Here is a 22,155-nt window from a genome sequence, read left to right as displayed (position 1 = left end):
TTGTTTGCTTGTGGGATTTAGGTTTTTGAGTGTTTTGTACTAAAGGTCCTGTTTGGCCATCAGAGACTGCGTTTTGGTGTCTTGATGTCTCTTACGTCTTCAGTGAATGTCCACTAGCAAACCATGTTATGGGAATTTCAAGATTTTAGAACCTTGCGTGGCTTGATGGGGTTAGTGTGCTTGTGCTCGAGTCACTTCAATGTTAAGTCCAATGTCTCAGCTGAAGCAGCTGAGGAAGGTGGATTCAGAGGAAGATGCCAAACTCCCTAAGTGCTGGTAGTTGTGGCATGAGAAATATGCTCCATTCTGCTGAGTCTGCTATGACAGCAGTGACTTTTTGCAGGGGTGCAGGATGATCAGCTAGCAGCAGCAGTGCTATAATGACCAAAATACTGGCTTGAGGACACATGAAAAACTTTGCATAACCGTGGTGGACATAGAATAGAGCAGCGTTATCCAGATGGTCTCTTTTATCTCATAGGTATTCTCTGAGGAATAAATAATTGTGCCTTGGGCTTATTGGTGAGATGTTTTTTCATGTTAACTTCTGTATGGGCTTTCTTGTGTATACCCTGTCCTTATACCTATTGATCAAAAGTCTGAAGGCAGGTCTTAAGAAGAAATGAAGAAAACATTTCTGTGTGTAGTATTCCTTTTTTATTCAAAGTGGCTTCCACCACGTGGTTCATGAACTGACACAAAGGCATCCTGATTCTGCAGCTTAACAATACAATGCGAAGAGTTTTCGTAACCTTCAGCACAGGTCTGAGTTTACCTTTGTGCCTAGGCTTAAAAATAACTTGGATGCTTCCTAGTTTTTGCTGAGCACAGGGGCCAAACTGCAGGAGGTGGTCGAGCTTTTCCTTCAAAGCAGTGGGGCTTGGGGCAGGAAAGATTTCCTTCCTGAAGCAGCCTGACCCCCACACAGCGAGGCAGCTGCACCGCTCCGCAGCTCACTGTGTGGCCAAACCCCAGCCAAGAGTGGCAGCAAAGCCTTAGGAGGTGGCAGGAAGGTAGCAAGTAGGTTTTAAAACAACTATTGGAGAATGTCCTCTGCCTTCAATTCTCCAGCTGATGTCCAGCTTGCTTTATGGTCAGAAGAGGCTTTTTTATGTGGGGGTCAGGAATATGATTCCCCAGGGCAGCTGGCAAGACCGTGCCCTGAGTTAGCTATTAAATACTGTGACAGACGGTGGGAGCTGATGTTGGCAGCATGCTATATTTCAAAGACTGGCCAAGCTCAAACAATGTGGGAAGAGAAGAGGTCTCCTGTGAGCAATGAACTTTGCAAAAATTAAAAGTCATTAACAGTGCTTTTTTTACTTGGTCTTTTATTTTTGTCTCCTTTTTCAGCTATGGATGGAAGACTGGCATGAAATATGTAACTTAGGCAATTGTTTTTATTTAAATCCAGGAGAATCTGTTGTGAATAGTCATTGCTATCTGTAAAGCTACCAAAAAGTATTTAGTGAGATCTTATTTCTCCTGTTTTGTTCAAGCAACTTCTGTAACAAAATTGCTACTGTACCATGTGACAGTGGGCGGCAGGCAACACCTCTGAGTGTTTGGAGGAATTTCATCAGCGTTGGACCTTCAGCTACAACCCCCAATGTCCCAACACAGCTGGTAGCAGCAGGGTTTGTTTTGGCAGGCAGTGAAATAACCTTGGCCTCTGGTTGCATGGAATATAATAGTGCTAGTAAGATGCTGCGCTGAAATTTCAGGGTATGAGGTGATTCATTCTGGCCGGTTCTTGTCTCCTGCCTGCCAGAATGAAGTTCTTTAACACCTCCTACAGGGCAACAGATCACATGCCTTCACCTTTTCCATGGAGAGATGAGTTCTCAAATTAATTTTCATTTGCATATGTAAAATAGCTGGCAAAACAGAACTCTTCATAAAATGTAGTGACCTCACAGTAAGTCAAAAAACAAAAGTACATGTTTTTCAGCTAATGAATGCTTATACCTTTATACAAGATAGAAGACCAAGACTGGAAAAATTAATTTGGAAAACTCCCCTCTTCTTGTGGGTTTTATTTTCTAAGTGACTAGAAGTAATTATTCAGATGCCTTTAAGTGTAATGACTGATAATTCAAATTATAACTCTGATCTTGCCACTATTTTCCTAAGGAAAATTCTATCAGAGAAGTAATACAGCTTCAATCTATATAATCCTAAAGCAAATAAATTTAGGATACTGTTTACAAATATGAATATAAAGTGCTTCCAGTGTTTATCAAGAGCTGTATTTTGCAAGTAGCTTTGGGGTTTTGGGTTTGGGGTTTTTTTGTTTCATTATTCTTTTTTCTATCATCAGCGTGCTACGGTGTTACATGTAATTCCCCTTCTAACACTTTGTTCTCTATGCCCCTATAGGCAATTAGTCGTTACCTGCCCAGACGAGATCCAGTTTTGAAACCTTTGATCTATGAAATGGTCCTGCATGAGTTCTTGGAGAGTGACTACGAGGTACTGCAACCTGACATGTCCAAGTGTAATAGCTATTGCCAGCAAAACACCCTCAGCAATGTGGAACTCTGATAGCAAATTCTCTGATGTATTCAAAGAGATTATCAGTGCACAATTCAAAGATAATGACAAGATTAAAAAGATTAATTTGGCTTTAGTTTTTAAGAGAATAAGTAGAATGTTATTCAGAGCACACAAATACTGCAAGATTGTTTGTTTATTATAAATACTAGTATGTGTCGTTTGTTTAATGTAGTACAGGGGATTGAGGTGCTGCTCAAAGCATCCAGCACCTGAAAGCAACCCAGCTTCATGAATCTTAATAACATTGCCCTAAGAAGGAAAATCTGTGTTCTGCACTGTGCACATCTGTGGGCACGTAAAAGTGGCTTAGAGGTGCAGCACAGCAGGTATCATCTCAGAGGCTTAGCTGAAGCTTTGATGTTTTGAAATGCTCCTTAGGCAGTTCTTTCTATTTCTTTTACAATCTCTTATACTTTTAGGGGTTTGCAACCCTGATAAAAGAGTGGCCTGGAGATCTCTACAACAACACAATCATAGTTCAAGCTGTAGTAGATCACCTGAAGAAAGATCCACAGAACAGGACTTTGCTACGAACGCTTGCAGAATTGTGGGTACAATTTTCAACTCCTATTATAAAAAGCAAGCTTGAAATAGTATACTGTAGTTTATAGATATTTGTCTAACTCTCTTAACAAAAATATCCCCTTTCTGCAGTCTACAAAGTATTGGCTTTCTCTGCTTTCCACACTGCTAATTGCACAGCTTAACAATTCTTTTTCCTTCCTTATAAAGTGTATGCCAAGTATAAAAGCAAAGAGTTTCATCTAAGATTGGATTTGCTGCTCCTCTTTACAATAAAATAGCTAGCATTCCTCTTTGTGCAATCACAAGGAGCCTCTTTTGTGAAGTGTGCATTTCAGAATTACTCACAGGAAAACAAAATGGCTTTTTTTCCCTTCAATTTCAGAAGTATATTTGGGTTTACTGCATGGCTGGAAATATGTGACTGCAAAATGTGCTAAAACTGATCTGGTTCTAGGCTACTTCTTACAGGGATAAAGCTCTTAGGTTTTCTCAGCCTGATCCCCATGTTAAGTTCTTTTCATGCTGCTGCTTTTTAGAAAGCAGTGCTACTACTATTGCTGTGTTACAGTCTGTTCCAGAGTCTTAAGAGAGCAATGGTTTTAAGTTCTGACATGGGTTCCAATTAGTTACCAAAAATGGAAGAGCTAGCATTTTCTGTGGCAGAAAATGTAGAGAACCACAGGTCAGAAGACAAATGCGATGACTGATATAAACAGGAATGAAATTAACATTGCCCAGTGTTATTTTCTCTCAGCAAAAGTGAATCACAGCAGCTAGTCATATATTCATCAAAGCAAGTAGAGTTTTGGTTGGAGAAGACCTGTAAGATCATCAGGTCCAATCATTCACCTAGCACACTGCCAAGTCCACCACTAAACCATGTCATTAAGCACATCTGCCTGTCTTTTAAATATATCTAGGGATGGTGGCTCGACCACTTCCCTGGCTAGGCTGTTCCAATGCCTGACAACCCTTTCAGTGAAGGAATTTTTTTCTAATATCAAATCTAAATCTCCCCTGGCACAACTTGGGGCCATTTCCTCTTGTTCTGTTGCTGGTTACTCAGGGGAAGAGATCAATATCCACCTTGCTGCAACCTTTTTTTCAGGAGGAGGCTTTGCATCCTAGGATATATTTATATTTTTCTTCATAGGTGATTTTCCTATGCTCAGATACCTAAGATCGTGTATTATTGTTTTTTATCAGGTACACTTATGACCAGCGCTATGGCAGAGCCCTCGAAATTTACCTAACACTGAGGCACAAAGATGTCTTCCAGTTGATCCACAAGCACAATCTTTTCAGTTCTATCAGAGACAAAATTGTTCTACTCATGGATTTTGATTCAGAGGTATGATGATCGTAATGATTTAATATTCACTTTCCACTAGAGATATCTTAACAGATTAAAAATAAATGAGGTAAAGGTAGTGTTGAAGAGAGAGTGCATTTGCTGTGTCTGGATACATTCTGAGATGAGAATTTTGCGTAGACTGTAAAATATTTGACCCAAAGTTAATTTTTTTTCCTTGGCATTTCCATTTGAGTATCACTCAGTGAGAAGAGTCTCCGATCCAAGATCATTGTTGTTCTCCTTGCATAAACTTCCACCATGTTATTCTTTTTGCATTTCTAATCAGATAATGCTATTAATAAGCAGAAAAAGGGAAGCAGTGAATTTACTGTGAAGCATATGTAGTTGCCACTTTCTCTGCAGTCAACTGGTCTGCTTCTGAAAGTTTGTAAGGTTATTAACTTAAATTCCAAAAATCAAGAAGTGTGCATTTTGTGTTGAATTTAATTTTCTTTCTTCCTGGCTGGCCAAATCCTCAGAAAATGAGTTTTGGTGTGATCCTTGGGGAAATAATCTATATGAGCCTTGCAGGGAAATCAAGTAGATCTGTTTTTTCAGTGCAGCAGTTTTCTAAGCACTGGAGCTAAAATTTAGAGCCATCTGTACCAAAGATGCTAATTTTGGTTGGCCATTCTGAACTACATGAGAAAAAAATATATTTTTTTTTATTAGACTAAATTATATAAAGAATCTTTTATTTTTGTAGTTTTTTTTATTTGAAGCAAAGTTTGTGCTTGAAGAGGAATCAGAACAAGAATCCTGTTGGCCACTCTGCTTACATGATCTCATCTTATGTTACAGTATTGGTGTGCAAATAGTTTGGAGGAATCCAGTTGTGTGGCAAGTTGAGTCATATGTTTCCTACACAGCCATCACCCTGCAGTTGCCTTTTGCAGTGGGACAAATAGTATTTCTACATCATTTAGCGGTGGCCTTCCATGACCCCTGATTTGATGGGCATACTTCATCTGCTATAAGTGCACAGTATTGATTGCTATTAGTGTGGAAACTTAGGAGAGGTATCCTAAAAGAATACGTAATGTGCTCTCCTGTCATGCTGTGCAGTTAGGGAATGCTGATGTTATGCAAACTGCTCTCTGAATTACTGTTGCTGAAAAGAGCAGGTCTGCAGTATCCATCTGGTACCTATCAGTGAACAAGCAGAATACTATATAGAGTGTGAGAAAACCTGTGTACCTGTTTCTTAATTTAGTTCTCTATCTTTTCTTTAGAAAGCAGTAGACATGCTTCTGGATAACGAAGATAAAATTTCTGTGAGTATAACAAGTTTGTGGCACAGCAGTCCCACCCTTCTTTCAGCCCTGGAAGTGTGATGTTCATTACAGGTTGGCTGATCGGTTGGGTTCTATTTGTTTTCTTTTAGATTGACAGAGTTGTTGAAGAATTAGAAAACAGGCCTGAGCTGCAGCACGTGGTAAATATTTCTATATTTCTGTATTTTTCAATATTTTCAATATTCAATATTTCTGTAGTTTTCAAGTTGAGCTGAACGAACTCTTTGCTGGTCAGATATTTTACAGATACTCCCGTCAAAGTTCACATGACACTGAAGTGTCATAAATCATCAAAGTGGCTACTTTTGGTAATTAATTTTTTAACGTAGCCATAGCTTTTTTACAATAATACAAGAATTTTAAAATGTGTACCTGTGAGAACTTGATAACATGCTACTTACTTGTTAACATACTACAAGGTATTCCTTACGGCATTGGAGACACTTAACTTCTCTGGTCAATTACTTCTTGCTTGTATCCCTCCTCTTTCCCCACACAAAAATGGAGTTGGATGGCAGGTGTAACTCTCAAACATGTTTTGCTGCTCCGTAGAGACAGTGAACTCCTTGTCTTTCTAGAGCTGTAACTTCCATACGCTGCAGGATCGTTCTTGTTTTTGCAGAATTACAGTATCACTGTAAGGCTGCGGCTCAAAATTGCTATTCCAAAAGCACCTCTTCAGTTTGAACGTGCTGTCAGTGGGGAACGTGTAACGTGTAACTGTGGGCTTGGGCTGTGTTAGGGAGGGAAGTTTAACTTGCAGCTGTGTACAGATGGGGCTCAGGGCATTGCTCAGATGGAGAGCAGGTTTATATGTTAGAGATCTGATGATAGGAAGCAGCTCTATGGAGTGTGCAGCCCACAGCCCCAAGAGCTTTGCAAAGACAACTGACTGAGTGAGTGACTGTCAGATTATGGAAGGGATGCATCAGTTAGAAAGTGTGAGGCCTGCTTGCCTTTGAATGAAAGTGACTCTGTATTATTCTCAAGGCTTTTCTGTGCTCATCTAGAGAGAAGGAGCTTTGCCCAGCTGTCTGTGGTTTGAGGTACTTTGCTTAAAAAGCTTCATTTGGTAAAAAGTCGATCTGTAATTATCTCTAGTGATCAAATATATCTAGATAACCAAAATGCTTTATTTGATATATTTGTCCAAAGTTTTCTGCAAAATTCAAAATCCAGTAGTTTCACTGACAGTTTCTTAACTATTCCTTGAAAACCTGTTTTATAGAGCTGGTTTAGGTTGCTGTGATGAGAGTACTTAAGAAAAATGTAAAACTATTCTTTTTAATCAGAATTTAATTGCTGTGCCTTTTAGTATTTGTTAGGACATTCCTGAGGAAATTAGAGAGTGGGGATTTTTTAACAGAGAACAAGTAATACTGCCTAAGTTTTTTGGGTTATGATTCTCACTTTGATTCCTAGTACTTGCACAAGCTTTTCAAGAGAGACCACCATAAAGGTCAACGATATCATGAGAAACAGATCAGCCTTTATGCAGAATACGATCGTCCAAATCTACTACCATTTCTCAGAGACAGCACACACTGTCCACTAGAGAAGGTAAGCCCCCAAAATCTAACTGCAGGTCCTCGATTTTCCTGTCTGTAGCTTGTAGTGTTATGAGTTTCTAACCGTGTCTAGTACTGCCCTCTGCTGCCAAAAGGAGAGATCCTTTTCATATGTGACCACTACCTGCAGAAGTTTGGTTTGCAGAGCTGGCTGACAGCTAAGACCTTCCTCTCTCAGCTCGCAGAGCAGGAGTCCATGGGGACTTCTAATGGAGACGTTGTGAATTCGCACTTGATGCCTACCTGCAGCAAATCTACACATTAGTGCTTGGCCTGACAGGACAGTGGGTTCCTAATGCAGGAAACGTACAAGCCGTTTCCCAAATCTAGGCCTTGTCAGTGTTAGATCTTGAAAAATGTGTAGCTGTAACTGGAGTTTTTCTACCTTTGTATTCTACAGTCCTAAGTTGCTTTCAAATAATATGCATAATGTAACAGACAGTGAGCTAGCAGAGCTGGAAGTATTTAATCTTTGTACTTCTGCTAGTAGACTTGTGGTTTTACCATGTTTCCACCTTCTTTTATCTTTTTAACATTATGGTTCCATGCTCTTACTTGTCAAATTAAAAGAAAGAAAGTTAAGGACAGTCTTGGGTTTTGATTTTTTTTTTCCCCCCCTGCTTAAATTAAAGTGAATCAAAGGGAAACTTAAGTTTTTCTCTTTAGTTAGGTCAGCACTTTACTATTTGTATTTGTTGCAGTTAATGGACAAGCAGAGGACTTTGTGAAAGGATGCCTTTCTGTGTGCAGCTATAATGATGACACCAGTGGAGTAGTTTAAATTGTAATACTGAATATTGCATTTTATGTGGTTGACAATCTAAAGGGAACTAGTACTGTTCCTGGCACCTCTCTTGTTTTACATGCTTTTGTCTACTGTGCAACAGCAGGAAACACTGGAAAATACTTGTAGGATTGAAGGCTTGGCCTTTGTTGAAACTGTTGCACAAATCGAGGTTGTCTCAGTGATCTCTTTAGGCAATGGGCCCAAGAGTTTTCCAGCCAGAGACTTTTGCCTATAGTAATGACTTATTTGGTTTTAACTTTCTGAGTCTCTGTTAAATTTTGCCTTATATATTATTTGCATGATCATGGTTTTATGTATAAAAGCTTACCTGCACTTTTTCTTTTGGCTGAGTCTAGTTTTAGTTCCTGCAGATCCAGCTGCCTATCTTCAGTGATGGATGGTGCAGAAAAGTGCTGTGTGTAAATAATGCAAGCACATTGCTGGCACTGCTTTGCTGAAGTTATGGGCTGTGAGCAAGAATATTTCAGAGACCTGTGAACCTTTGGAAGGTGTGGTGCAATAGTCACCAAAGTAAAAGAAAAGGATGTTAGAAAAAGTAACATTCTCACCTTACATTAAAATGTTAATATGTTTAAGTAAGAAGCTCATTTCTTAAGTAATTCTTAAGTAAGAATTCTCATTTCTTAAACGTAAGCCACTTTTATTCAAGTGCAATGTAGCAAATGTTTTATAAAGAGAACTGAAATAGAAGTATAAATGTTGACTGTTTTCCTCTAGAGGGAGCATGACAGTCAAGAACAGTGCAGCATCCAGAAGTACTGAATAGTTTGTACTTTGCAGCTTAACTTCTAAGTGGAGAGAAAAAAGGTTACTACCTGTGTTTTTAAGTCAGCATTATTGATATCTTCATTCCCCTGAAGTACCTGGTTGGTAATTCACTTATCCCTACCCTGAAATTCGTTGCCAGTATCTCTGATCTTCATAGCAACCCATCTGAAATATTTGAGAATGGAACAAAAAGTTAATTCCTACGTACATATTTAGTTGTAGCTGTATCTTACGCATTTATAGCTTTGATTTCCAAGTATGGAAGTCTTTATTGCCTTCTCAGGAATGCCATGAATCTTGAGTTTGGTTTCCAGATTGGAATCAGAATACCAGCCCCACCAATTTTCTGTTACTAATACTTGTTGCTTAAAAGTTTAGTGATTTCAATAGTTGTGCTTAGTGTTTGTCAACTACACACAGACTCAGTAACTGCTTGAGGTATTTAGCCCTTGAGTTTTTAAAACAAATTTACAAGAAGTGCTTTGTCCTTATTCTTCCATACTCAGGTTGGGTTAGTTTTTGTATTTCTTCTTGGAGGTTACTAGTACAAAATTTGGAGGGCACATTATGCCTTCCAAAACCATTCTGGTTACCCTGAGAAGATCTACAGGCTTGTATTAAGAATTAATGTCAAGTAGATCTCCATCACTACAGATTTCTTAAGTCCACCCACTGGGAGCAGGTCTTGACAGAGTTAACTTTAATGCTTTTGGATTAACCAGTTTTTGGAAGCAGAAGAAAGACATTGCCAATGAGCTGTATTCCTGTCAAAATGAGTAATACAACTTCATGGAAAAGTATCTTTAAGCCTCTTGCAGCATTTGTGATCAATAAAATATCATGTTACGTGATTCCTGTATTCTCTTTCCCTCCTCTCTTCCCTTAAATTCAAGGCTCTTGAGATCTGCCAACAGAGGAACTTTGTAGAAGAGACAGTCTATCTACTGAGTAAGTAACACTCAGTGTAATAAATTACAACATGCTTTTAATCTTGCCAAAGTTTATGCTGTGAAAATGTGATGTATTTTCTAATAAAATTTAACAGTCTTTCCCAGAGACAAAGTTGGTATACAGTTAGTTGGACCAAATAACATGATTTAGAAAAGAAAACAAAGCACTGGAGAATTCTTATGTCTTAACTCCATATATTTTGTTGTTGTGTTTCTGATACGGCGTTTTTCTGTGGTTTTGGAGGTGTTGGTGAACAGATTGGGGCAGGGATGTATTCTTGAAACAGTCTCCAGGATAAGAGTGCTATTGTCCTTTTGAAGAGAGGGAAGAAATAAAACAAGTGTTTTATTCTGAATACACCTCAGGAGCATCATTGTCTTTTGCTGAGGTGGAAGTTTTGCTTCTGTTGCCTCTGTTTTGTTTTTTTTTTTGTAACAAAATCAATTGTAAATTAATGAAAATAGGCCAAGGAATTTGTTTTAGTAAGAAGAAAGTTTTGTGGACGAGTTGAGAGCAGAGTAGGATTTACTTTTGGGTTTACTTAAAAAAATAGTTCAACGTTTCTATTATTTCTTCCTCAAACTTTCCCTGGGTGTAAACTGTGTTGTAATTACCTCAAATTAAGAGCATCCATTCTGCTCTTAAAGGAGGTATACCATGTCATAGTTTACATACATACATAGACACACATTCCTCCTTCCATTAGATGTTGCTGCAGTTCGGAACCCCTACTGTAACCCAGCACATGCTTAAGAAAGGCCCCAGGCTGTAGTCCAGGAAAGTGCTCCAAGGACTTCTTCAGGTTATACTGATTGCTCTGGGATTTGCATTCCTACATCAGGTTAGATTACATTAGACTTAGTCTTGGTTGAATTAGTCTGAGACAACTTCAACCCTAGAAAATTAATATTGAAAGAGCTTCTTAGAGCCCTGAGAATTGATAAGCATTTAGAATTTCTAATATCTTTACTTATTTTTTCCTTCTAGGCAGAATGGGTAACAGTCGCAGTGCCTTGAAGATGATAATGGAAGAATTGCACGATGTAGATAAGGCTATTGAATTTGCCAAGGAGCAAGATGATGGAGAACTTTGGGAAGACCTCATTTTATATTCTATAGACAAACCACGTAAGAGACAGTTTCTCAGGAGCCTTGCATGTGTATTTTTTTTGTGGAATGCTATTGCAACTGAAGGATTGAATTAGCCACGTGCACATGAGAGAAAGTGTTTATGGGTGGCCAGGGAGGTGTTCTCATTTGTGCAGCACAACATAGTTGTCTTACTGCACATAAAAATTGCCAATAAGGCAGCATGTGGGCATGCTATAAAATGAGTACTTGGGGGTTTAGATCTGACTAAGCCCAGCGTAGTTGTGTCCTTAATGACAAATTAAGGGGAGAATAGTGCTTTTAATTTGGCAGAATGAGGCTCTATTTTTAGACAGTCTCAAAACACAGTTTGCAAGCTTGATGAGGATGTTGTGTAGTGTGTTTATTGCAGCTGCTTCCCTTTGAAATTCTGAAAATTAAGAACCTAGACCTTTCTGCCCTTTAGCAGAATAACTAATTTGTTTTGTTTCTGTGCTACAAAGGTAAGATCTGTAATAATAAGTGCATTTTGCATTTCATCCATTATATGAATAGTTCCTCAAGTTTAAAGCTCATAAACAACATCAGTTTTGTTCAGGAGGAAGATTCAAAGAAGTTTGTACAGCTGAGAAAATAGAGAAGTATTTTAACTATCTACTCCCTTAGTTTTTCAGCCTCATCTGGGGCTTTAAATCTGGGCTTTAAAGTCTCTATTGGGATCTCTTTTCCAAAACATTTAATGTCTTGTAGAATTAGTGTCAGAATGCATATCTTTTCATCTCTCGGCTGCTAATTCTGACAGGAAGCAGCAACCAAAATCTGTTACTCCTTTAGAGGAATGGCATTCTCAGGTTACCCATGTAGTTCATCACTAAAAGTGATACTACAGTCAGTGACATCTTTAAAGCAAAAGGGACTCAAAGCATATTGAATAAGTTCCATCTGCCCACATGCAGAGCAAATCCAGCAATATTCCTCAGATCTAGTGTTTTGTTTAGCCAGGTGCAATTCAAAGAGCAAAACATTTATTTTGTGTCACTCTTAGCAATTTTCAGAAGCATGTTTGAGTTAGATTAATTGCTTGAAATTATTATTTTTTTTAACCTCAGGAAGTGGAGATGGAATAGTCACACAATGTAGTTAGTTCTTTGGCTTTGTTTTCTTGGAGTGCCCTTTTTATCGAATTGAAATGCCTTTTTTTCTTGTGACATTGTGCTGGATACTTGGTAACCCCTTTTCTGCAAACCCAAGAAGTTCTGTGAGCTGCCAAACTGTAACTTCCCCACTTACCCTAAGGTCTGTATTTGAGTAAATACAGCTGCAAGAAACATATGAAGGCTTAGAAACATATAGAAGAGGCTTAGTGTTAATTCGTGGTACAGAACTGTCATAGAATCAGCCAAAGCCTGTAGCTTGTCACCAAAGCATCCTTTAATCAGGTATTTGGCTGGATTTTTTTTCTTAATTTCTTTTTCTCTTGGATTTCACAGCTTTTATTACTGGTTTGTTGAACAATATTGGAACCCATGTAGATCCCATTCTTTTGATCCACCGCATTAAGGAAGGCATGGAGATTCCTAATTTGAGAGACTCACTAGTGAAAATTCTTCAGGACTACAACTTGCAGGTAAATGTTGCATTCTTCCTGTGATACTCATTTTCAGAGAGACAGCGAAACCACTTTGCTACTGGTTTTCTCTTGTTCATTTTCTTCACACAACTGTCATTGACTCTGTCGGTTGGTACAAAAATAAATATGGCAGAGTAGAAATTTGTCAAGATGAGAAGTCTCTTTTCTTGGTGGCTCCTAGCACTTCTAATTCTCTCCCATGCTGCCATACACCTGATGGATAAGAAGAACTGAAAGGGTCTTGGGTGATTCAGACTAATTTTATACTGCCTGACTGTCCAATGTCAGAAAGTCTCATGACCAGTACTTTTTGTTCTGTTTCGTATGTGAAGAGACAGAACATAACGTGACCTCACTGATACACTGACCAGGTATTAGAGCCATATGTTAAGTGTCATCCTAAATAAAGGAAGATGAACTTTTAAAATAAAATCCATGTCTGTTGTGTAGAATGTGTTGAGGACCTCTCGTTGTATTATGGGAGTTCATACCCCAGTATAATTCTAGAGGTATGTGCACTTCCATACAGGACTGGTTTCTGATGTGTGTTTATAAGAAGTTTCAACAAGCATACCCTTCAATGTTCCTGAAAGTAACAACAGAGGGAGTTGCATTGCGCCCATTAAATCTCCCTGCTACGAAGGAGGCCCAAACTTGAGCTCTCTGTGATGCTGCATTGCACATTTCTTCTGAGGGACATAAGGATACAGAGCAGTTTGAGTGTCTCTGATGTGACTATGCAGAGTCCAAGAAAACATGGCCTAGTTAGTAGCTGAAACTCCAATTTTCTGAACCTTATAAACACTTCGTTTCCTGTCTGCTATTATTGTTTGGACATCAGTAAGTAAATGGACTTGATGGTCTTGATAAGGTCATGTTTGGTCTCTTAGCAGGCAAAATAAAGCCTGTATCTGTTAGATCCTTCAATGATGTCGGATGGGCTTTTAAAAAGGCAGGGTTTAAGCCTTTTCAAGGCTTTTCCATTATTTTATTATCATACGAGTTTCAGGTTATAACTTTCACTGTTTCAAAGAAGCATTTTACATGTCTTCTTCTCCTGGTATTTGTTTATGGGCAAAGAGCTACCCCAGATAAACAGATACATGTCTGCATATCATGCATGGTGTAACATTACTTCAGTTTTTAATTGACTTAATGACAGGCCAATATCCTTCCAAAATTATACTACCTAACTAGCATGCTACATTTAAACAGTTGCATGTTAATCTTGCTGCTGTGAGTACCCTGCTGCTTGCACTGCTGATGCTCCTGTTCCTGCATTGTGTTGAATTAAAAATGTAAGTTTTGGTGTGTCTGCAGTTTTACACATATGCAAATTATATTGTGTGGCTTCAAACAATGCTGATGACATGGTCTGGGGAGGGAAGAATAATTTTTTCTTCAAGTACCTTTTAACAAAATTGCTTTGGGGTGAAAAGGATGTCTTTAACCTTCAGAGTGATATCTAAAATTATTTGCTGCTAGCATTGAAATACTTCATTATTTCAAATTAATTCATTTTGAAGTAGACTTGGATAGCTCTAGGGCTAAAATTGAGACCTCACAGGAATAATAGAAATTTGGGAAGCTTAATGTAAATTGCACTTTGCTTGTTTGTACAATAGCAAAACAATATAGTAAAAATGAAAGGAGGGGATGACAACACTATTTTCCTTTATAGAAATGTAAGAAATGGCCTGAACTTCAAGCAAACATCATCTTGTTGAGCCCAGCTCTGCCCAACTCTGAATGGCTTCATCATTAGCTGTTTTAAAGCTAGCTTTGGTGTTTATGTGTGATGCCTGGTTACACCTTCACCTCATGTTGTGTAGGTCTATGGTGAGAAGTCCACGCCCTCTATTCTGGCCTGGTACCACTCTTTGTATTTTGGTAAAAACTTCTTGATTTGCATCACCTAATGTACCAAACATTTTGAACTCATACATCAGTCCAAATTTCATTGGCTAGGACTTTGTGTATTCATCTCAAAGATGCTTTTTTTGAGACTCATACAGAACCTCTGTTCTCATTAGCAGTTTACCAATGCAATTATTTTTAAAAAATCCCTTAGCCAACACAATTAGGGCAGTAAAGCTCTTACTTGAAAATTATAGCAAAATCAGCATTTCCTAGTATTCCTAGGCAAAACATAAATCGAAACTATTATTTTTTTTCTGTGCTACTGATGTTGGTTTTATACAACTTCTTTGATCTGAAACTCATCAGCAACGGTTTGATCTTAACAAAGACGGTCTTTCACAAATGTGCCCCTGAATTTTTATTTACCTTTTATATTCAGTTCAAAAATTAAATTGAAAAAATACAAAATAGTTTGCACGTGTTTAAGTCTCTGGTATCTGATTACCCCGTGGTCCTAACTTATGAATGAGGAAGCCTTTCTTAAAATACAAAGTGTTATCACGCTCTAGGTTTCTAAAGTGTTGTATCATCGAGAAGGCTGATAGAAAATCTTATTTGTGCACTTCTGAGTTAGTTAGAAGCCTGATACACTTTCCAAATGTATAAAATCAGGTGTATTTTCAGCTTTGTTCTGTACCTGAGTGAAATTTCAGAAATGCTTGTGTCATTGGAAGGGATTTAAATACCTCCCTCATTTTAGAAAGACAGACCTAATTTCTCAATCTTGGTATGAAAATCATTAGAAGAAGACCTCAGAATATTTTGTCATCCTAAGATTTGTTTTCCCTGGGTTTACAATATAAAAGCAATTTATTTAGATGTGTTACCTCTAGCTTTTCTAGATTAGCCATTTTGCTCAAATGTTGACTTACAAGTTTAAACTTTTATTGAACCTGCAGTAACTCTGACGGGTAACAGGGATTCATCCATTCATAGCATTTGGCTCCATGCATTCATAGCAGAGGTTATGAACCCTGAAGGTAAACTAATGAATGCTGCTTGGAATACCATCTGGAAAAATCGTTGGGTTTTGCTCCTGAATGTGAATAAGCTGCTGTTCAGACACCTTGGAGACACTAGAGGGCAGATGCCAGCTTGCACAGAGGGACAGCTGCCTTATGGTTGTAGACTAGAAGTAATGTGCCTTTAATTGTGGTTGCAAGAGTTCGGAAGCATTTGGTGGATTTGCCTTGAGAAACTTGGGCTTGAGTGCTAAACTGAATCAAGGCCTGATTTGATTCCCAGTGCTTTGAGTATACCCTTCAAATTAACTGCGTATCACAGTGTTTTCTGTTAAAGATAATGTTAGGCATTTGTAAATAAGGACTTTTTTTTTATTAAATAGATGTTTTTATGACTTCTGGTTTTAATTATACAGTCGCATAGTCAGAAGAGGAATTGTGAAGGGTGCTATAAAATCCCTCCCCATTGTATGCTGTTGAGACAAGCTCATAGGAAGAAGAGCATAATTTATGACAATAGTATGTTTGTAAAGGGTTTGTTTGTTGTTTTTTCTTAGGGTTTGGGTGTTGTTGTTTTTTTAATATAATGTTGGTTTTCATTTAAGTAGAGATGGTGATAACAGGAGGTTCCTTCTTTCTCTCCTTTAGAATAGCTTGAACATCTTAAACACTCGTTACACTCTCTGGCAGCAGAAACCCAGTGGAGACTTGCCAAGGTAGCTGATATGCTCATCTACTCAACAACCACTGCATTTTATGTTCTTTGCACCAACAGATCTTGCTGCGGGAAGGCTGCAAAAAGATCCTTGTTGCTGATTCTCTTTCTCTGTTGAAGAAAATGCATCGAACTCAGATGAAGGGTGTTCTAGTAGATGGTGGGTACAGAACAAACATGGTGACTTTCAAGGTTTTGAAGTCTTTCACTGGGTTTGTAAACCCAAGCCACATGACTGCTTTGCCTTATTTGTAGAGCATAATAGGGTACTCACTGCTTTCCCCTTTGCAAAGGAACTACTCATAGATCAAAAAATAAAAGACCCAGCATGCAGCTTTTTCTCTTGATCAGGCTCTGCACAGCTAGTGATGTATTGTTTGTCTACAAAGGTGAAAAATGCTCTTCAGAGCCAACACAGATAGTCAGATAATAACAATCTGAAATCAAAGCAAAAGCTACAAGATCATTCAGAAAGAGTTGAAAATATATTGCAAGGTGCTAATGATGCATGTGAGCAGTGCCGTAGTTTGCACCAGCTGAGTGTTAATACCAAGAGGCAAAGGCTGCCAGAAGGACAGAGGATCAGAGCTGCTGCTACAAAATGCTGCAGAGGTATCAGGCACCCATCCTGTGCTCCTGTTTTCAGTATGCCTTGTGGCCCTACAGCACTGATCCTAAGCAGCCTCACTCCTGCCATTCTGCCATCATCACAATCAGATCTAATAATTTCTCATGCTGTTAACAGAAATGCTGCTTCAGTATTGCTCTTCAATTTTTAATAGACTCTATTAGGCATCTTAAGTAAGTCCAAGCTTGATTTCTGTAACAGCAGTATGTTCATGCCCACCTTATAAAAAGTAAACGTGGAGTTTGTTAACAAAGCTGTTAATCTGTGGTTTTTGTTGCTCTTTCAGAGGAGAATATCTGCGAATCATGCTTGTCTCCAATACTTCCTTCAGGTAGGATGCTTGCCTAGAAGAGAAAGAGTTTGGGGATTTTTTAATGTTATTTTTAGAGGAACTAGTTTGCTTTTATTCATAGGAATGTGTAGTAGTCTCCCTTGGTAATCACTGTATAGTATCATTCTCCTGTGCAAGGCTTGATTGTGAGTTCTGACATGGGACTGGAGCAGAGTTTGAACTTTCTTGTGGCAGAAAACCTAGATTTTTTTTTTTCTTACTCATCATACTGCTGTAGCTCCTGGATCTGCCTTGTTGTAACAAATTCACTTTTCTCTTTCCCAGATGCATCCAAGTCCTTCAACGTGGTGGTGTTCCACTGCAGACATATGTTTCACAAAGAGTGCCTCCCCGTATCTAACACAGTAAGGAATAGGCTTAATCTCTCTGACACCTTTGCAAAAGATAAAAGGACAAATTGTTTCCTTTTGTCAACTGTGGAGAAGGGCATGGGTCTATCAGGAATTAGAATATTATTACAGTAGTTATTTGTGGTGATACTCCATAGCATACTCCATAGCAGTATGTGACGAAGGAAAGGGAGTTTAGGGCCACTGCAACTAGAGTTCATCCAATTTTAGAAAGAAATTGCTGCTGTTTGAGAAGTAATTTATCACTTTCTGCAATCTGAATATGCAATGCAGCTTTGACACATACAGTGAATACAATGTTTGATTATTTTTTTTTAATAATTATTTACTGTTGCAGCTCTCTCTTTAAGTATGTTTAATTAAAGACAAGAGTCAAGGTATTTTTCTCAGGTGAAACATGAAATTTTTCTGACTTGGAAGAGAAAAACACAATTACTTATTTCAGAGTGAATATTTAAATAACTTCATTACCATCTTTATTCTCAGAACATGATTTTCTTCATTGGGGAAATGTTTTGGTCGGTTTTTTTCCTTTTTTTTTTTTTTTTTTCCTTTCAGTTAAAACACATCAAAAAAATAACTTCTAGATATAACCAGTTTTAAACTTAAAAAGGAACATATCGGAATGTTCCAGCAGAACTGTAAAGAAAACTGAATTTAAGCTTTTCTGTACCTCTCTCTGCAAATGAGCATCTAGTGAAAAAATAACTTTGGTGAATCACTTAATCTGCAAGTAACCAAGCAAAGTGCTTGTAGCCATATGGTACAGCATGTATACTTAAACATGACGATCCTAAAGAATTAGATCATTTGCACAAGAAAGCCTTACAACTATTAAATATTTATTCAAACAATATTTGCCACTAATTTTATTGTTTGAGAAATAATCTAAAATTTATCTGGCATTCTCAGTTTTCTGGGACAGGTAATCATCTGATGGGATTTTAAAATGGATATTCCATTATCTCTGTTCTATAATATGTATGAATACACAGATGTCTGGATATATGTTAGCAAATTTCTCCACAGCTACAGTATTTCTTGTTCCTAGTTCATCAGTTTTATTACTGATACTTCGTTACAGATGGTATACTGAAAGGAAAGTAACCCATGCATAAAACATAGCACAGAGCTGAACACAGGGGTAACAATCAACGTATTTTATATCAAATGGACAATATTCAGGTCATATTCTCAGCTGTTGGAAAGCTATGGAGTACTATCCAAAGACAGAGCAGTGACTGAGACATCCAGTGGTCAGTGGAGCCAACCAAGTGACTTACTGTCTTCTACACCTATGAATAATAATAGTGAGGCTATCATTATTACTATTACTTTTGACTTTGTATTTTTCACTTTTGTTCTGGAGGAAATTTGACCTAATTCTCCTGGAGGAAGGGTGGTGGTAATGCAGTTGGAGTTGAGTGATGAGGCATACTGCCCTCTGACTCCTGTAAAACCTGCTTTATGATGTTCTTCCATATCACCTTCCTACGCCTATCCATGAATGTGTCCATAGGGAACAGCCTGACTGTGAACAGTAACGCTGAGAAAGGCATTAGTGCTTTGCATTCTTCTTCCCACATTCTGAGCTGGTTACATTTCTCTAAGAGGTTCTGTTTCTCTTTTCAATTGCTAGGCATCTTCTGTCCAGTTCTGCAACATATGCAGTGCCAAACATCGAGGGCCAGGAAGCGCAATCCTGGAGATGAAGAAATAGCAATCCCCTCGTTCTCCTTGCCAGCCTGGGACACCAACTCTGTTAGGACCATGCAGAGCCGCTGTATTTTCTGTTAGTTGTTATTTCTGTATATAATTCTGATTGTGATGTAAATCTGGTTTCTATAATTTATCCAGCTTATTGAACGTTTTCAGGAAAAAGAAAGTGTGAAAATCTCCCTGTAGTAAGTCTTTGTTTAGCAATTCGTGTGTCAATGTTCCTTTGCTCAGCTCATTACTTAACTCTAGAACAGAACAGAGAAATAAAATGAGAAGGGGAAAAAAAAAAAACAAAAAACAAAACAGCAAACAGCTTGGAGATCTTTGCTTCCTAATGTGCTTTACGGTTTGGAGCCATATCAGGCTTATGGTTATATATTGTAAAGAAAGATGAATTGCTCTGAATTCAGCTCACCGAACTACTTTAGTCCATGAGGAAACTGCTTCACTTGAGAGCCATAGGAGTCTGGCTGCTTTCAGGGCTTGAAGCTGTCTATATGCCAACTCATACCTTAAATCAACAAACTTATGACCTGTTAATCCCACACATTGACAATTTACCTTGGTTGTATGTTTGTTATGAACTGCTTATTTTCTCAATTGATCTTCACAATGCAGTGGTTTAGAGTGGGTTTTCTCATGTTAAACTCAGCCAGAAACTTAACTTTAAAATGTCAGCAGTAGGTCTTTACACTTAGTTTTTTAAGTGTACGATTGTGTTCAAGTACAGGGGAAAGAAACCACTTCTGACCTTTCAAAGATAAGATGTCTAGGAGTTTCTAGTTAATAAGCTTGTTTGGGTGTAAATGAAAAACATTTGTATTTAGTTTCAAGAGTGTGCTGCTTTGTTGATCCAAAGGAAGTGATCTTTCAGAATGTCTTCACAGTCACATAATCTCTTTATTAAATTAAACATAAGCACCTTTTCCCTAAGAAAAGTCTTTTTTCAGAACTCCCAAGGTATTTTTCCCCTTTTTTAATAACTGGAGTTTGAAAGTAAAGAAATACATTGTTTTACCATCAAATTGTGAGGTTTAAACAAGTCGTTAACATCATACGTTCTGAAACAACAGCATAGTGATCTTGCAGTGTAACTGTAAAATTGGAAAATGTAACACCCTTAAGTTCTTCTGCACCTTACTCCCATGTAGGTACATCTTAAAATAATGTATATTGTAGAAACCTGGATTTCTAGTTTATGTAAATTCATTTTACTCTTTTGATAACCTCCCAGCAGCTGGCTGAGCTGGTCTAGCAATCTGAAGAGTGATTTTTGATGTCCACTGTGTAGATCTGTGTAATACTGGAATAAAATTTGAAGTGTATCAGAAACACTAGGATTTACTCTGCATGGTTACAGAGACAAAACTATCATTAAAAGGATAGTTCTCTCAAAAGCATAGCAATCATATTCTTTTGTGGTAATGCAAACAAGGGGGAAAAAAATGTTGCAGACTATTTATGGACATGGAGTAGATGAAATAACAGAAGCACAGGAGCTTTGCAGTGCAGAGCACAGTCTGTCTGTGTTAAGCTTCACCCGTAAGAATTACTGCCTGGCTCTGTAGCAGTTCATTTTCAGCAACTGGTACACATTCTCAGGTATATTATTCATTTATCCTTTCTTTACTACACTGAACAGGAAAGCTGCTTTGATTCCTTGTAAACTAAATGCTCCAATGATCTCAAGGGCTGTTTTACCATGCTTGAACTATTGCATGTCTGTAGACAAGTTGAGAAACTGTCTTAAAAACTTCTTCCTCAGTAGCTTTAAGTAGCTTTTTTCTGTTGTACCTTAAGAGTGCACTGTGCAGTTCAATAAGCTGTCAGCTTGCAGGAGGAACAAGTCAAATTACTACTCTACAGTTATGCCACAAAATGTTCTGTAACTCAGAGTTATATGATAATTTAAAGCAGCTATATTGTTTACTTTGGCTTGGCCTTAAATTGCCTTAAGCGTTTGAGCGTTCAGCAGCTCAGTTTGCTAGCCTGCCATCGCTAGCAATCATATTGCTTTATACCCTGGCATATTCTTTAAATTATGCAAGTAATGTTAAGTCAGTGTATGAAAATCTAATCAAAATCTTCTCCAAATCCAAAGCTGCTTTCATTCAGGCTTCAGGGAAGACTTTTCGTGTTCCTGAATTCTAAGTTTGCTCATTAAGATTCAGGAAAAAAAGTACAGTCCTGACTTTGAGTCACTTTTCTTCCTAAGAAGCCTTCACATCATAGAAAACGTCTGAGGTTGGAGTCTAAAATATTCAGCTACCCAAGAGTTTTTCTTTTGGAGAACAGTTCTGCCTAAGAAGTAGCCTAAAGTTGCATAACCCTTCACAAAAGTACAGAATAGCAGCTACTCAGTTTCATCAGAGCTTAAGATGTCAATCCATTTATCAAAGTGCTTTTGCTTCTAACTAAGATATGGTAAATTTATCAAGGGAAGTACTTTGGTTATAACGAATCTTTGGATTATTCTTCTCATATGTCTTCATTTGAATACTTGGAGACCTACAATGCTGTGTGATAAGCTTGGTGGCAGTGTTGGGCTACACTGAAGATTTGGTGCTTGGTGAGCATGGGGCTATTTAATCCTCCTGAGAGCTCAGTTAAAAGTGGTAGGTAGCATCAGGATGAAGGTTGACTTTAAAAGAAGAAGGGAATCTGTTCCTAATAGACCTGTGGGGACTGGAAGGGACATGCCAAGAGTAAAGTTCTAGCTAGTAATTTGTGGGACAAGTAAGAGGTGCTTGTTGTTCTTGTAAGAAATGTATTGGGTGATCTTTTTGTGGCTCAGACAATGTCTGAGAGGTGCATGAGAGGCTTTTGCCATCTCCTGCTACAGGTGAGTTTCATGTGTTTACCAGTTAGTAGCTGTGTCTCAGTGGGCTTGAGCAGCTCCTCTACCGTATCAGTGATGTACTGAATCCGCTGTTTGGTGTGTGGACAAGAGCCTGCTGCCCAGCAT

At 38.2% G+C, this 22,155-nt stretch overlaps 1 protein-coding gene across 1 annotated transcript in view; it reads left to right on the top strand.

The window, feature by feature from the left end:
- VPS41 (VPS41 subunit of HOPS complex) overlaps positions 1-20,522 on the top strand; it is a 99,372-nt gene extending 78,850 nt beyond the window's left edge. The window contains exons 17-29 of the mRNA XM_051610114.1: positions 2,380-2,472; positions 2,976-3,103; positions 4,288-4,432; positions 5,668-5,709; positions 5,820-5,870; positions 7,153-7,290; positions 9,768-9,822; positions 10,813-10,953; positions 12,405-12,541; positions 16,202-16,301; positions 17,056-17,100; positions 17,386-17,465; positions 19,111-20,522. Coding sequence (XP_051466074.1) covers positions 2,380-2,472; positions 2,976-3,103; positions 4,288-4,432; positions 5,668-5,709; positions 5,820-5,870; positions 7,153-7,290; positions 9,768-9,822; positions 10,813-10,953; positions 12,405-12,541; positions 16,202-16,301; positions 17,056-17,100; positions 17,386-17,465; positions 19,111-19,191 — 1,236 coding nt within the window. The 3' untranslated portion in view covers positions 19,192-20,522. The remainder of the gene's footprint in view (positions 1-2,379; positions 2,473-2,975; positions 3,104-4,287; positions 4,433-5,667; positions 5,710-5,819; positions 5,871-7,152; positions 7,291-9,767; positions 9,823-10,812; positions 10,954-12,404; positions 12,542-16,201; positions 16,302-17,055; positions 17,101-17,385; positions 17,466-19,110) is intronic.
- Positions 20,523-22,155: the final 1,633 nt, after the last annotated feature.

The sequence above is a fragment of the Apus apus genome, chromosome 2 (genome assembly GCF_020740795.1).
Source record: "Apus apus isolate bApuApu2 chromosome 2, bApuApu2.pri.cur, whole genome shotgun sequence".
NCBI classification, from domain to species: domain Eukaryota; kingdom Metazoa; phylum Chordata; class Aves; order Apodiformes; family Apodidae; genus Apus; species Apus apus.
Note: the sequence above shows the minus strand (reverse complement) of the source record. Positions and strands in the feature narration are given on the sequence as shown.